This window comes from Diuraphis noxia, unplaced genomic scaffold, assembly GCF_037042655.1.
Source record: "Diuraphis noxia isolate RWA-SAM2 unplaced genomic scaffold, SU_Dnox_SAM2 contig0002, whole genome shotgun sequence".
In the NCBI taxonomy this organism is placed as follows: Eukaryota; Metazoa; Arthropoda; class Insecta; order Hemiptera; family Aphididae; genus Diuraphis; species Diuraphis noxia.
Genome location: NW_028301712.1, coordinates 34,524,723 through 34,539,639, shown reverse-complemented (window position 1 = coordinate 34,539,639; position 14,917 = coordinate 34,524,723). Strand labels below are relative to the sequence as shown.

At 26.5% G+C, this 14,917-nt stretch overlaps 1 protein-coding gene across 6 annotated transcripts in view; it reads right to left on the bottom strand.

Annotated features, from left to right (window-relative positions):
• Window positions 1-701: 701 nt before the first annotated feature.
• Window positions 702-14,917, bottom strand: part of LOC107165584 (Kv channel-interacting protein 4-like) — a 150,527-nt gene continuing 136,311 nt past the window's right edge. For 4 of the 6 annotated variants that reach the window (XM_015513906.2, XM_089218890.1, XM_089218888.1 and 1 more), the window contains one exon: window positions 6,152-6,429. In XM_015513906.2, coding sequence (XP_015369392.1) covers window positions 6,331-6,429 — 99 coding nt within the window. In that variant the 3' untranslated portion in view covers window positions 6,152-6,330. Of the gene's footprint in view, window positions 4,708-6,151; window positions 6,430-12,910; window positions 13,060-14,917 lie in introns of those variants that run through there. The other 2 variants (XR_016190164.1, XM_089218889.1) reach the window with 2 other exon arrangements.

The window sequence follows — 14,917 nt, the reverse complement described above, 5'->3', positions numbered from 1 at the left end:
GTAAGGACCCCTGATATGATAATGTTACGATATCATATCTTAACCTAATCTAATCCACCAGCCAATATATTACCCTAATAACTTCATAGAAGAAAAAACCAAACTTTTATGCAGACAGGAAAGTTAGGACGCGTGTCCAACGATTATAATATTATCATCCAGACGCACATCAAAATAGTTTATTATGGTAAATCACTACGTCGCGCGTCGGGTGTAGGATGTTTAATTTGTATTTTATATTATATAAGTGACGTATCAGGAACTATTTCAGAGAATGTATACGGTTTCAAAAAGTGTGATCATGTCAAAATAGAAATAAAACCATCGTTTGACTGATATATTATTGTGAATTATGATACCAACTCTTTAAATATCGATCCAATATCAGAAATTCAGAATCCTAATAGGTACGAATAAACTTTTTTTCGTCATACAGACACACGCACATTAGCATATTACTATTAGATACTTACTCGTTTGATCATGAAATTTTTATTTATTTATTTGTTTTTGAATAGAACAATATATACCTGATTAAAAGATCCAGTGAGTTATTAGGGCATGTTATGACATGAGTTGCATGCAGATTACACTTGACATATTATGCAATGTTAATTACACATTTCACACATATTATGAATGATAAATCATGATCATAAAATATCGTATAAATACTTGTGTAATAATAAAAACACACAAAATTTAAATTTTTAAATTTTTATAATATGTTTTATTGTTTTCATTGGAAATAACACGATACGTTTTTTAAATGGTTATTTTTACAATAATTAACTTAAAGTACAATATTACATATTATATTATTGTAGTATGGTATTCGAATAATGATAAGTAACAGATTTTCATCTTATACTTAGAGTATCGATGTTAAAATATCGTCATTTCAAAATAGGCTTAATGTATTATTATAATGTAGCAAACACAAATTATTAACAGTTATTGGACAACGACAACATTTGGACTCGGTCACCACAAAGCGACATTTAAAACAAATTTTCTGTGAATTACATTTAAAAAAAAAATACATATATATATATATCAAATATTAAGATATATAATAATATATCGTAGTATAATTTATAACTATTCTTGTATTATTTTTTTAAAGCGGTGTATGTCGTACACGATACAGAACAATAAGTCTCGTGACGTGACCATGATATTATATATACATAAAGTTTGTAGTATCTACAATAAAATATAATTATCATTAAGTTCGGTTTTTCGTGGGTGGCAAGCCAGTTGTATTCATATAATATTATATCATATCTATTGTTTTGTACAGTTAATATATATATATATATATTAGTTTTTGAAAAATCAGGTGGGCAATGATTATTTCTTTTAGCCAAGTGTATATGTTATAACAATAATAACTTATTATATAATAATTTATAATAATTATATCCAGGATGATTTACTAATCATGCTCTTACTCCATTTTTTTTAATAATAAATTTGTGCAATTCTGGTTTTTGGAATTTTTAAATATAATTATATACTATTTGTAAAAATGCTTGAATTATTTTGTATCACAAGAGTGTCCCGCGGTTAAAATTATTTTGTTTTTAAAATGAAAAACCCCCCTTTTTTACTTCAAATGTTCAAGTTGGAACTTGTTTTGAATATGTTGATATCTATATCTATTTCAAAAATTTGAAAACGTAGTTTCTCAGTTATTATATCGTATTTACTAAAGATAAAAGTCTATATAATAGTCCCTAAAAATGGTCTTACAAAAACATAAAATCGATATGTTTAATATAGGTTATAATATTATGTGTTATATTTAAATACTTGGACATTTTTTCCAAATTATTCATTTTAATAGATCAATATTATTTACCACATTGATCTTCAAATCACCATACGCCCTATATATTAAAAGCCCAGTATTGTGTAAATATTATATATTATGTATTATCCTTAGAGCAAAAAGTTAAATATGTAACTAGAAAACTACTCTATCAAATTTTGAATTACATTTGTCTACATTTTTAGAAAAGTCATTTACTAAATAATTACAGTCCATAAAAAGAGGGTTCTCATATTAAAAACAGAATTTCTAACTCCACAGGACATTTCTCAATAACTGCATTGTAAGGAAAAAAATACGAGGTAAGCGTTATGCTTGGTAAATCAAACTGTATAATGCTCTCAAAATGCCATCAAATACACTCAATGCCAACTATATATAATATCCTCCATAGATTTTTACTAAACGATTATGTTGACGAGTGATGTTACGAATTGTTCTATTATTGAAATGAATTGGAATATTAAGGAATTCGATTCGAAAAATGAACTGAAAAGCGCATTTAAAAATCAAATTAATTAAATAAAAATTGGAACAACAGAAAGAAATTTAAAAAAAAAATCTTGTTTGTGTGTGTATAATATTATTCTTATTTTTCAAGATCATTTATCAACTGCATGTCTGCATATTTTTTTAAATTTAGTTTAGGTTTAATTTAAAAACTCAATAGTTTGCTTCTTGTTTGGTTCTTTATCAAAAATAAAGGTGCGTATAACATCACCATAGTAACAGCCACTATAATTATTATTATTTCCAACCCTCCCCATCTTTAGGAAAATCCTTCTCCATTTCTAAAATTCCGTTAGATATTCGAGCACCGTACTTTGTGCAGAGTCTCGTTACTTATTTATTTCATTAATACAAGTGCAACCACAAAAAATACTGAAATAGTTAATAGCAAAGTAAATAAACTACGTATATTAGCAAAGTATACGATTAAACATTTTTTACTTGGAAAATATAATTTAGAATGTGAACGAGACTAGGTCACGTCGAATTAATATAGAGTTAATTAAATATTAACCTATATACATTATAACTAGGGTTGGTAAATTTCCGGTAACGTAACTAGGTGGGAATGTACAGAAATGCAGAAAAATTCACGATAAACAATTATTTCTTATGAATCATTATTTTATTCTGTGACTAAACAGTGATTCTATGTTGCATTTAGTGAGTATCATAAAAATTAATTACATAAGAGTACCTATATTATAAGACTATAATAATAGACCATTTTAGTTAAACTATAACATAACAATGGAACGATCGTGGTTTTTTTGATTTACTGACTAATATTTATTATTATTGCAACATCGTTGTTCTATTATAATAAAACAATGTTTCTAAATATAGTTCAACTTAAAATTATAAAATACCTATTATAATAATAATAAAAACGATTCCGTTTCCGTTATCCTACACTCCTCAGGAATTATTCGGAACATTTTCGTTTAAAGAGTTTCCAGAATTTTAACTCTATTTAAAACGATAGTTTTCAGTTAGGCTAACGCATGTAGTCGTCATACTGATTTAATGTACAGTGTTGCAAAGAAGTATTTAATATGTACTGCAGTATACACTAAACGCTGTGTTTCGAAAATGGCTTCCCGTGTCAGGTACCTACATGGAAATCGATTTTGAACAGAATAAACTTTGGCGTCGATTCAGCATGGTGCATGTGAAGTATATTAATACAATAAAACTGGATTGTTGGCATGGTTGAAGAGGTTGTGGGCTGCACTCGGTTAATATGAAAAATATTACGTTCAACGAATATTTAAAGCTGCTTAGTGCTTAAACTCGCGTCAACGCCAATGAAATTGATTATTATTCGTTACTATTTTGTGGTAGGTATTTATTTTTTTTTTCCACTCGAATCAATTATTCGTTGAAAATGCCTCTATATCATGTTATTATTATGTTGTATACACTTCTCTCGATTGGATAACGGTTATTATTGGCGATATATATAAAAAAAAAATTATCTATCTTTACAATATTATTATAATATTATGTATATTATGTGTATAACAAAATATACTTGGTTATCATCACTAACACTTTACAGTTACTAATATTTTGACTGTAGGTAAAGTAACAATTTTTTTTAATGTTTTTTTTGTTTGTTTGTTAATCATAGGTATATAATACTACTGCTTTAGTATAACAGTATTATTAAATTGACTTAATGTCGCCATTAATATCGTATACACTCGGCCACCACCCATTTCCCGTCGGGGTCAATTTATACCATACATAATCATATTATAATTTGAACACGAAATTATCAACACAACAACAAAAATAACAACAAAATTATCATAACACACACACACACACATATATATATATATTATATTATTATCTAACTTAAAAAAGAACAATTCAAAATAATTTTCACAAACGTCCGACGGCACATGTAATAATATAGTATAAGCACACTTTGACACAATGCCAATATTTAAACAAAAATACATTAATTGATATAAGTATTATATTATATTTTTAACTGTTTAAATATTTGATTTTATAATAAAACTAGTTTGATATCGTTGAAGGGAACACTATATATTATATTATTCATCGTATTTACAATGCACGAATAACCCTGGTAATATTTTAGGATAACACACGTAATTAATGTAATAATAATATAGGAATGATAATATCGTTTATTTAGGTCAATGGCGAAAAGAAAAATTTACAAATGTTTGGTTTTATTCATTTATATTTACAACGCACCTATCATTTCATATGATGTGCATATTATATCAGTAAATATGTTAGTCGATGGCACCATCTGGTTGAGGAAATGGTGCGTTTCAAATATCTTAACAGACATAGAGCCACATTTCTGATCACTGTCTTTCCTATGAAAATAAAAAAAAGCACACGCGTTTTACAAATATACCTATTGGTATGTAGTATAAATATTTTGACGAACACTCGTTCAACATCATATACGGTGTGATTCAACAAGCATAACCTATCCCCAAAGTATCTTTTATTAATGAATTTATTGAAATTGAAAATTTGGATATATTAAGTTAAAGACTGTATTATAAAATTGTCAAGATTTGTACTGATTAAAGAGTGACCTGTGTCAGTAAAAACTATTGTATTTCAAATAAGAATTCTTAAATCCTATATTTTTAAACATTCTTTTATTTACTAATTTTTAAAGTGGATATTTTTTCTGAAAATGTTGATATATCTAGCTCAAAATTTGAACAAGTAGCATCTCATTTATTAAAATGTTTACAATAAGAATAATAGTCCTTAAAATTCGTTTTACAAAAGTATAAAATATATGCAATATTAAGATTTAGTATGTATTATACTTTACCATTTTTCTCAATTTTATACCTTTGTTTGTAAATTAATATTAATAAAATATCATAAATTTAAAATAACCATAGCCCCTCATCTTCCGAACCAATAATCGTAGACCTAGTATCCTTAGTACATAAATTTAAATAAACCATAAACCTGTTCAAATTTTGATTTTTACACGTTAATATTTTCATAAAAATTATCTGATAAATAATTTACAGATGAAAGAATGGTTCTCATTAAAAAAAATATATATAAGTTCAATCTTCACAGGAATCTCTTTAACTAGTATACGATATTTTGATCAAAAACATTTGAATATATTATGCTCTTAAAGTATATTTAAAAAACGAATAAGTAACTGTATAATTGAAAAAAAGGGGTGAGCAGGCTTGGGGGAATCATTTTATACTACTTAACAAACCTATCATATATCTTCCTATGATAATACCTATTCTATAGTTTTCTACATTGTGTGTAGTATTATCGTGTATATTTTTATTATTACCCTGTTCCACCGGAGTCGAGATATTTGTCTATGAACGGTGTATAAGTAACATACAAATATTATTTCATTAATGATGTACATAACATAATACGAGTACACAATATTATTATAATATTATAACTTACTATATTATTTTATTTCTTTATCATGAAGTATATTAAAAAAGAAAATTAAAAAAAAAAAATGAATGCGATGGCTTTTTAAGGGGAATCACATTGAGTGGCGTTTTGACACCTAACCTGTATACACGGAATTTGTTTCGGAAAAGTTTTATACACCTACTATTATTTATTATGATATTATATTATATGGCTGTCTCGTATGAAACCTACCATAAAATAATAATATTATTATACACTATATATTATATTTTTTCGTTTGTTTAAAATAATAAAATATTTTGGGAAAGATTGCGTTGAGGAAAAAAAAGAGTGAAAATGAAATTAATCGTACATATGTCAACCAAAAAAAAGTTTTAAAAACAAAAAATTATATTATTTTTATTATAATACACTACTGTTCATCGTTCAGATGATGTCTGCCGATTTCACGTCATCCTACCGTTGTCATCGACCAGTTCTTTGATATAATTTTATTTTCTAACAATGTCCACGGTATGATACTTATCATCTATATTAACGATGTCTCTCGTCTACATTGAGATCATTGCACGGGTGATGTTCTCGTCATTTTTACAGGTTTCCATGAACTCGTCGAATGACACCACCCCGTCTCGATTGAGGTCCATTTTCTATAAACATAAAAACCTGATTAATAATAGCATACAATATACAAATGATACATACTGAACGTAAGTATATACGATATGACCTATTTTATAGGTTCATGTATGCATTATTTATTATTTTTATTATAATAGTGGCAACCGGAATTTTGGCAGAACTCAAAGAAGCTACGCACTAGCAGTACATACCTATTTTTTTTTTTAAATGTACAACTTTTCTGGATACATTCATAATATAATGGAATAAAGTATTATAATAATTAAAGTATTTTATCGATTCGACAAAGGTATTAACAATGTACCTATGTTTACCGAATTATCTTTCTGTGGTATGTAAGCTGATTTTAGGGTTCTCGTAAAAGGAGCAAAGTTAAATACAATTTTGTATGTGAGCAAAACATCGATACGTGTTCAATAAATACTGAAAAACGACAGGTTATATATTATACGATTAAAAAGGGGTTTTTTCTTCTTTTTTTTAGAATTCTGTAAAGACGAATAACACGATAAGAGTAAATTTTATATATATAAAAAAAACGAAACTGGATTTGAAAAATATTAAACTTATTTCATATTGTTGTAGGGTTAAAAAAGCTTAAACAAAAAGTCGTCATCTATATTATACTATTATGTTATGTATTATTATGAACCAGAATGTTTTAGATGATGTAGATATAACGTATTACGTAATCGACAATAGTCAATTTACAAAAATCGTCTGACAATTTATAAAATCATTAAATATATAAATAATGACGTTTTTTTATATAATTATTACAAAATACTGCAACAGTGTGTCTTTCCTAGTTTAACTATGATTTTTTTTGTGGGAGCTGAGGCCACCCATTTATAACAAAGTGATGGATAATATATGATGACAAGTTTATGTCAACTTCTTATGAGGTCACGGTATTTTTTTTTAGAGGAGGGAGAGAAAGTCAGGTTTTGACTTTTTGTTTATGAAAAAAGTACATACAAGTACGGGCTTTTTAAAAGTAATGAATCTCATATTCTTAAAGTTTTATCACTAAATTATCGTGCAATAAACATAGTTGTTTACTATCCACAGGGACTCCAATCAAGACAAGTATTACGATTATATTTTCTATTTTTATTAATATGCATACAAATATCTTCATAATATAGATACATAATTATTATAATATATTACGTAGCTTAATAAAACGACAAAAATATTAATTTTTCATTTATTTGCTAAAAATATTCTAAGCTGAAAGGGCTGGACCAAGAGTCGACCCTCAGCACTTCACTGACTAGTGGCGATAATATATCATTTTAATATACGTAGAGATTTGAATGAAAAAAAAAACGATATAGCCTTGAATGTAGAATTTTTAGCTATAATATAAACATGTTTTTACGACTCAAAACAATAAATTGTTTTACACCCGAATGCGTGTTATGATATATTTTTTTAAATTTTTATAAAACACTTACAATTTTAAATTCACTATGACAATTTGTTCGCTTGAATATAATTTATAAATTATCACTCATTTAAGTGTAAAGTCATCTTCATATCATTAAATACTATCCTAAATTCAACTACAGACTGCAAATTAACTCTTGTCAGCATATTTTATTATTATTATATGCCATCACCTCTTCCCCTGTTACAATGACGTAATTTCAATGACAAAACGCCGTAAACGATGTTGCATATAATTATAATAATTATAGCGTAGGTAACAGAATTAACAAAGTGATTTTAACAAACTATTGTGCGGATGACACTCGAGACACCCGACTTAACAAGTATTCTTTATTCCACAATATTGCGTGTTCTTTGATATTGAGCTTATGATAGTTTCTAGCTGATAATTCAAAATTCTAAACGGCCTTATGTCGTTATAAGCGTCGGTTGTGGAGTGTGTAATATTACGCCACTCGGCACTTATTATATTATATTGTCTTCTGGATTTTTAATATAGTCTTCAGAATTTCACCCTAAAATTCTTATAAGATTGTTCAAAACTTAAAAAACTTTTCATGTAATTGAAGTATATGATTGAAGCTTATGCTTTAAATTAGTTAAGCTTATCAGTCATTAATCATTTGTTTTTTTGATTATTTTTTAAAATAATTTAATTTGAATAGGAATACTTAAAAATAATCGATGTCTTGTAGATTAACTGTTTAACTAACGTAATTATACCTTGTGCGGCATCTGCACTAAATCTAATGGGTTTTCTAACTCAATTATATTTGTGTCTATGATCTCGGAATATATCAACCTTTTTTTATATAAAAAAAACATTTTAATACAAATGTATACACTAAGGTTTTGATATATTACATTATTTTACGTCACATTGTTATTACTTGACTTTTGAGTTCTTGTCTTGGCTTTTAATTTTGATAATTGAGAGTTTAAAATATTTATTTATTTATGAAGGTGAATTTTGTAATTTACTGGACAGTGGGATTTGAATTATTCATTGAACTTGTATATTTCTAACCATTTTATTTAAGAGTCACATTTTGGTCCTTTAAATGGTCTTACATAAATCATTTTCTATACTCCATTGAAGTAATTCTTTTTTCGGTATCAAAATAGAATCCACTGCATCAGCTTAAAAAAAAAAAATCGGCAATATTTGTGTTTTAGTTTTTGCGCATAAGAATTTTAGTGCAGTATATTTTGTACATAAACACAAAAATAATAATAAATAGACGTTATTTACGTAAAAATGTGTCATTCATCAGGTATCTAAAACTTCTAAGGTATATTTATACGATGTAGAATATTGTGTGGTGGATTATTATAACATGGGTCAACTTACATTAATTCCCATTATAATATTATATTATATAATACAAGACATGATTGTGCACTTATTAGTGAATGTTAGATTCTAAAAGTGTTTAATTTATCCAACTACAGTTCCTCTTTTTTTCTAAACAATTTTGAAGTCGTTTTATTTATATAATCTTATATTATAGCCTATAGGTACCTATACTTGTACATTTCATATATAGTAATATGTTATTTATTTAGTTACCTATGACGTTTTGTAATAGAACTTGCCAAAGATTTTATAGTATAAAATAAAATGTCTAGTAAAAATGTAAGTTAGGAATTCAAAATAATATTCGATCAATTTGTCTACTAATCTCGAACAATTTGAAATAAAACTGTCACCGTGTAATTCCTCATACCTCAATCTGAGAAGATCGATCTAATGGTATGTTTTAAAATGTTATATTATTTAAAGTTTCATTGTTATTCATGGGTGTTTAATATAGGGACGGATGTGCTGAAACATTATACCTATCTTAAATCACTTATCCAGACGTTTATCGATCGACGACGTTCAACTCCTCTGAACCACGTTTGTCTTATACATTAAGGTGGCCTTTATTTTTGGGCTTCAATAATGTTGTGTTGTTGTGTCAGAGGCCTTTATTTTTTTATTTTTTATTTTTTGGTATGTTGTAAACAATTTTAGGTATAATACTTTACGACTTACGTCAACCAATTTACATGTGACAAAGAAGTTTAAGTTTTACGTTTTTTTTTCTTTGGCTTTTCATGTTTATTTATTTAAATTTTTACTATACAAAAGAATTCATCAGAAATATTTTCTTTAGAAGGTGCCTCCTTAAATTCCGGTGAAACTTAATGTCTTCTTATTTAAAAATTCGATTCAAAAAGTTAGTAGTTTTAAAGTTTTAAATAAATCTTAATTTTTATTATTTTTGATCATTATTGATAGTTGTATTATTTATAGTACTCATTAATCATTAGGTGGAAATATTAATTACAATTATCAATTTTAATCTAAATTATATCACTAAGTACTTAATCATCTTTTTGTGCATTTATAATCATCAAAATTATAAAAAGAAGTTATTATTTAATACTTTTAATAAAATGGTTCCATTATAGTAACATCGCTTAATATTTTTCTTTAATTTTCAAAAAAATATATATTTTAATAGATTTGTTCCATAATTTGAATTTACAAAAAGTTTACAATTATACATTTTATAAACTTAAAAAGCATAGTTAAATAGCACTGGTTATAGTAAATAAAATAACATTCTATTATTACTTTTATAATATTATAAAACAGTTAGCAAAACAACAAATTGTATGATTTAAATAAAAATTTTAGTTAGATATAATTAATTTATCACATGTTTTTGCTTATCAATCAGGTATATTATATACGTACTCATTATTACAATTACATTTGAATATAGGAACAACTTTTATGATCAAATAAATGCCTAGACAATATTTATTTGATTTTTGTTTTTTTAAATTATTTAGCTAAATATCTAGATCTTAACTCATCAAAATGACCCAATTAAAATGTATATACCGAATTGTGTTCACCAATTTAGGGAACACTGAATTTCTCGACCGGATTATGTTGGAATAAATTAAATTTTTCTTACAAGCTAGTGTAAGTAGATAGTATAGTATAAGTATACTACCTACTGTGTATATATATATACACATTTTCACTTTTCAGATAAATTTCAAATTTTTAACCTTATCGGCATGCACATGCGCAACGCAACTTATTTTTTTTTTTAAAAAGCAATCAGTACTTTGATACCGAATTCGGATAGACTGAATTATTTAAGTCATTTTTACCAATTAACTATAGCTCTAAAACCAAAATTTACTGAATGAGATCCATTCAAATTTTAATAAATAATACATTTTTACAATTTTTTATAAAATGCATAAAACCATTAATAATTATTTATTATTGGTTAGTTTTTGAATACTTTTACGTATACAGTTGTAATCAATTTTAATTAAATAATGTTATATCCATACTATGTTAAATCTTATTTATGACACGTATAAAAAAAAAGTTATGTTGCGCATGCGCGTACCCAGAGGGTTAAAAATTAAAAATTAATCTGAAAATGTGAAATTATATACCACTAGCTTGTAAAAAAAATTTGATTTATTCCAACATATTCCGGCTGAGAAATTCAGTATTCTCTAAATTGGTGAACACACGGTATAATGAATATAATATGTGTTTGACACAATTACGGTTACAACTCTTTCATCGATAATACTTTTTCTTTACGTGAAGAAACTTCAATAAATCTAATAACAGGAGTGATATGCTATGGTTTTTGCAGCGATATTATATTACCATGTAACAGACGACCACAGAAGCTTGGCTTACGCACCAATACCATAGTATGCGGATTGTGTTAATTACGAAGATTGAAGAGTAGGTATTGTAAGTATATATATTATATATACGCACAACGGTATGCGATCACTAAAACTACGAAAAGTTTCTTATTTTTATCTTTTTCATTCATTCATTTTGTTTCAGCGCAGATATAAGGACTCCCTAAACTATATATATAACCCAATACACATTCCCCAATGGATAGCACTCAATGAAATTGATGACCGCTGACGAAATTATAAATAATAACTGTCGCTGAACTACAGAGAGGTGTCAAACGTATCTCGTAATCGATTCGCGTGAACTGGTAAAAACGTCTATATTCATGACCGTCTATTATATACCCGTGACAATAATATACCATTCAAAACAGTTAAAATTCCTAAACCACCTCCTCCGCTCAGCCAAGGGACAATGAATGCACCCATAATATATTATTATGCACAATGCGAAACAGTTCGGGAAAAAACAATTCAGTTCTTTTCTCATTGTCGTTTTTGATTTTAGAAGAAAAAAAAATATACAAAACAAATAAAAAAATAGAGTAGTTATCACACCGTCAAGACAACCTCAATCAAATCAAACTTTTGAAAATTTGATATTTGTAATATTTTTGGCCATTTAAAAATTTTTTTCCGTTTTTGGTTCTTTTTTTATATTATTAATAGTTTTCGTAACGTAAGTAGGTATTACTTTTTCACACATTTTTTTATTAGTGTTTAATTTTTAGCATATAAATATTTTACATGTTTATACTTATTTGATACTATCTTTAAATTAAAATATTTGTTTCATTGTTTGTTATTAAATATTTTTGAGATTTAGATTCATAAACGCCAGTTGATAGCTATGCAGTGTGTTTACGCTAATAGGTACCACTAAATATTTGAATTCGATTATCTTGTATTGAAATGGGGTTTTCGTTGAATGACAGATAGTACTTAAACACACATTTTTAGATAAATACAACTTACTTTTTTTTTAAATGGTAACACTGACTTTTGTTTCATATTCGGATAGGGTATTTTTTTTCTAAACAATTTATGTATAAAATAGTTTTTTTATTATTACGAAATTGGCATATGAAATTTAATATATACGAGTAATTTTTTTTTGACAAAATTTAAACAAAATTCAACTTATTTTTACTTTTTATTGTGTAACATTATTGAATATCTTGTTTGCACACAGATGAAATTCAAATAAACAATTTTTATCGTATTTTATTCTATTTTTTTCATTCATTCTTCTGAAATAAGATAGCTAGGTAATGAAAACTATAAAACTACACAAAATTTGAATTTAAAATCAAGATTTATTCATTTTCAATTAAGTTCTACAGTTCTATCTAATAAATTGTTCGAAGTTTCCATCTTGATGTTCCAAACAGGATTCCAAATGTTTTAATATTTCCGTTGATGTGGTAGCGTTAATTTGTTCTACTCTGAAATTATTATAAGCCAATAGTATTTTATTTTTCAAATCTTGGAGTTTAATAGGTGGGTCCGCATACACAACAATTTTTAAATTCCTCCATAAAAAAATCCAATTGGGTTAAGTCTGTAGGTTTTTTCAGCCATGGAATTTCTCCATGGGTACGAATCAATCGGTTAGGAAAAATTTCATTTAAATATTGTTTAACAATGATGGCGTTATGTGGTGGTGCACCGTCTTGTTGAAAATACATATTTTCTTGTTTGGCTAATGGAACATTTTCTAACAGTAACAGTAATATTTTATTAACAAGAAAATCTAGATACCTTCTACCTGTAAGTGTCCCGTCATAAAAATAAGGACCTAAAAGTGAGGCTAGGTAAATCGGGTCTGAGATAAGTTTGGTAATTTTGAAGGCAGTAAATTGAGTCCTGGGAAAAAAAAACAGGTAGTTGGTAAGTTGGGTCCTAAAAAAAAAAGATTTAAGTCCCAGCTACTAATTAAAAATTTAAAAACTAAATTTCATAAGATTATACTATTATATATTCAATTTATATTAATTAAAAATATTACAAATACAAATTAATAAAAAAATAAAAATAAATGCCATTATTATGATATTTATAATGTACTCTGTAAAAATTTAATTATTATTGATTTAATAAATTCAAATCGGATTATAACATTTGATCTCCTGTATATTAATAATAGTAATGAAATTTTTATTTTTTTATTAATTTTATATTTTTAATATTTTTAATCAATATAAATTAAGTATAAAATAATATAATATAACTAAATTTATTTTTATAAAACATATAACATATTATAATAATAATAATAACATATTTTATTTTTTAGTTATGTAGTAGCTGAGACGACACGACCTACAATCTTATTTTCTCGGGACCAACTTACCTACCCCCTTTTTTTTTCTTGGGACTCAACTTACCTACTCCCTGTTTTTCCCGGTACTCAATTTACCGAGTTATGGTCATTTGGGACTCAATTTACCAATCCCGATAAAAGTATTCCACCAATTAATCCACACCACACATTTATCCTCAAACTGTCTGAAAGTTAGTTTTTCAGGACCGGTGTGGATTTGTATCGTCCCAAAACCATTTGTTTTGTTAGTGAATTTAGATTCATTATGTCCATAAAATACTATTATAAAACAAATTGTCATTTTCAAATTGAATGCTAAACCATGACAATTTTAATCTTTGTTCATAATCTCCGATTCGTCAATGTTGGTTAAACTCAGGTTTATACTAGTGCATTTTGTATCTTTTTTTTTCAAAATTGTATATACTGCACTAACTGATATACCAATTTGTCGAGATACATGACTAATAGATAAACGCGGAAAAACACGTATGTAGGCCATTACCGGCAATTCAGTGTCTTCATTACAATTATTTAGTCTTGGCTGCCATTGTCTATTTTGATCGTTAGGAAATTGATCGTTTTTATTTAATCCACGTAAAAGTCTATGGACATAATTATAAAGTGGATGAAACCTACCTGGATACCGATCAGCGTACACCCGGGCTGCTTGTCGAGAACTACAATTTCATTCGCCAAAAATTAGAATAAGTTTGATTTTTTTACAGTTATTCATTTTAATACATTTATTTTATGTAAAATAGTGTATTAAATCAATTACGATTTTTTCAGAAAAATAACATAACCAGAATAAAAAAAAACACATGACTAATTTGAAATTATTAAAACAATTATTACTAGTCAACGAAAATAATTTATCAAAATTAATTTATAAAATAAATACGAACGGGATTTACTAGCAAATGTTATCAAATTTATTTTTACCATATTTTCTGTGTTGTTAACAGTTTTATAGTTTT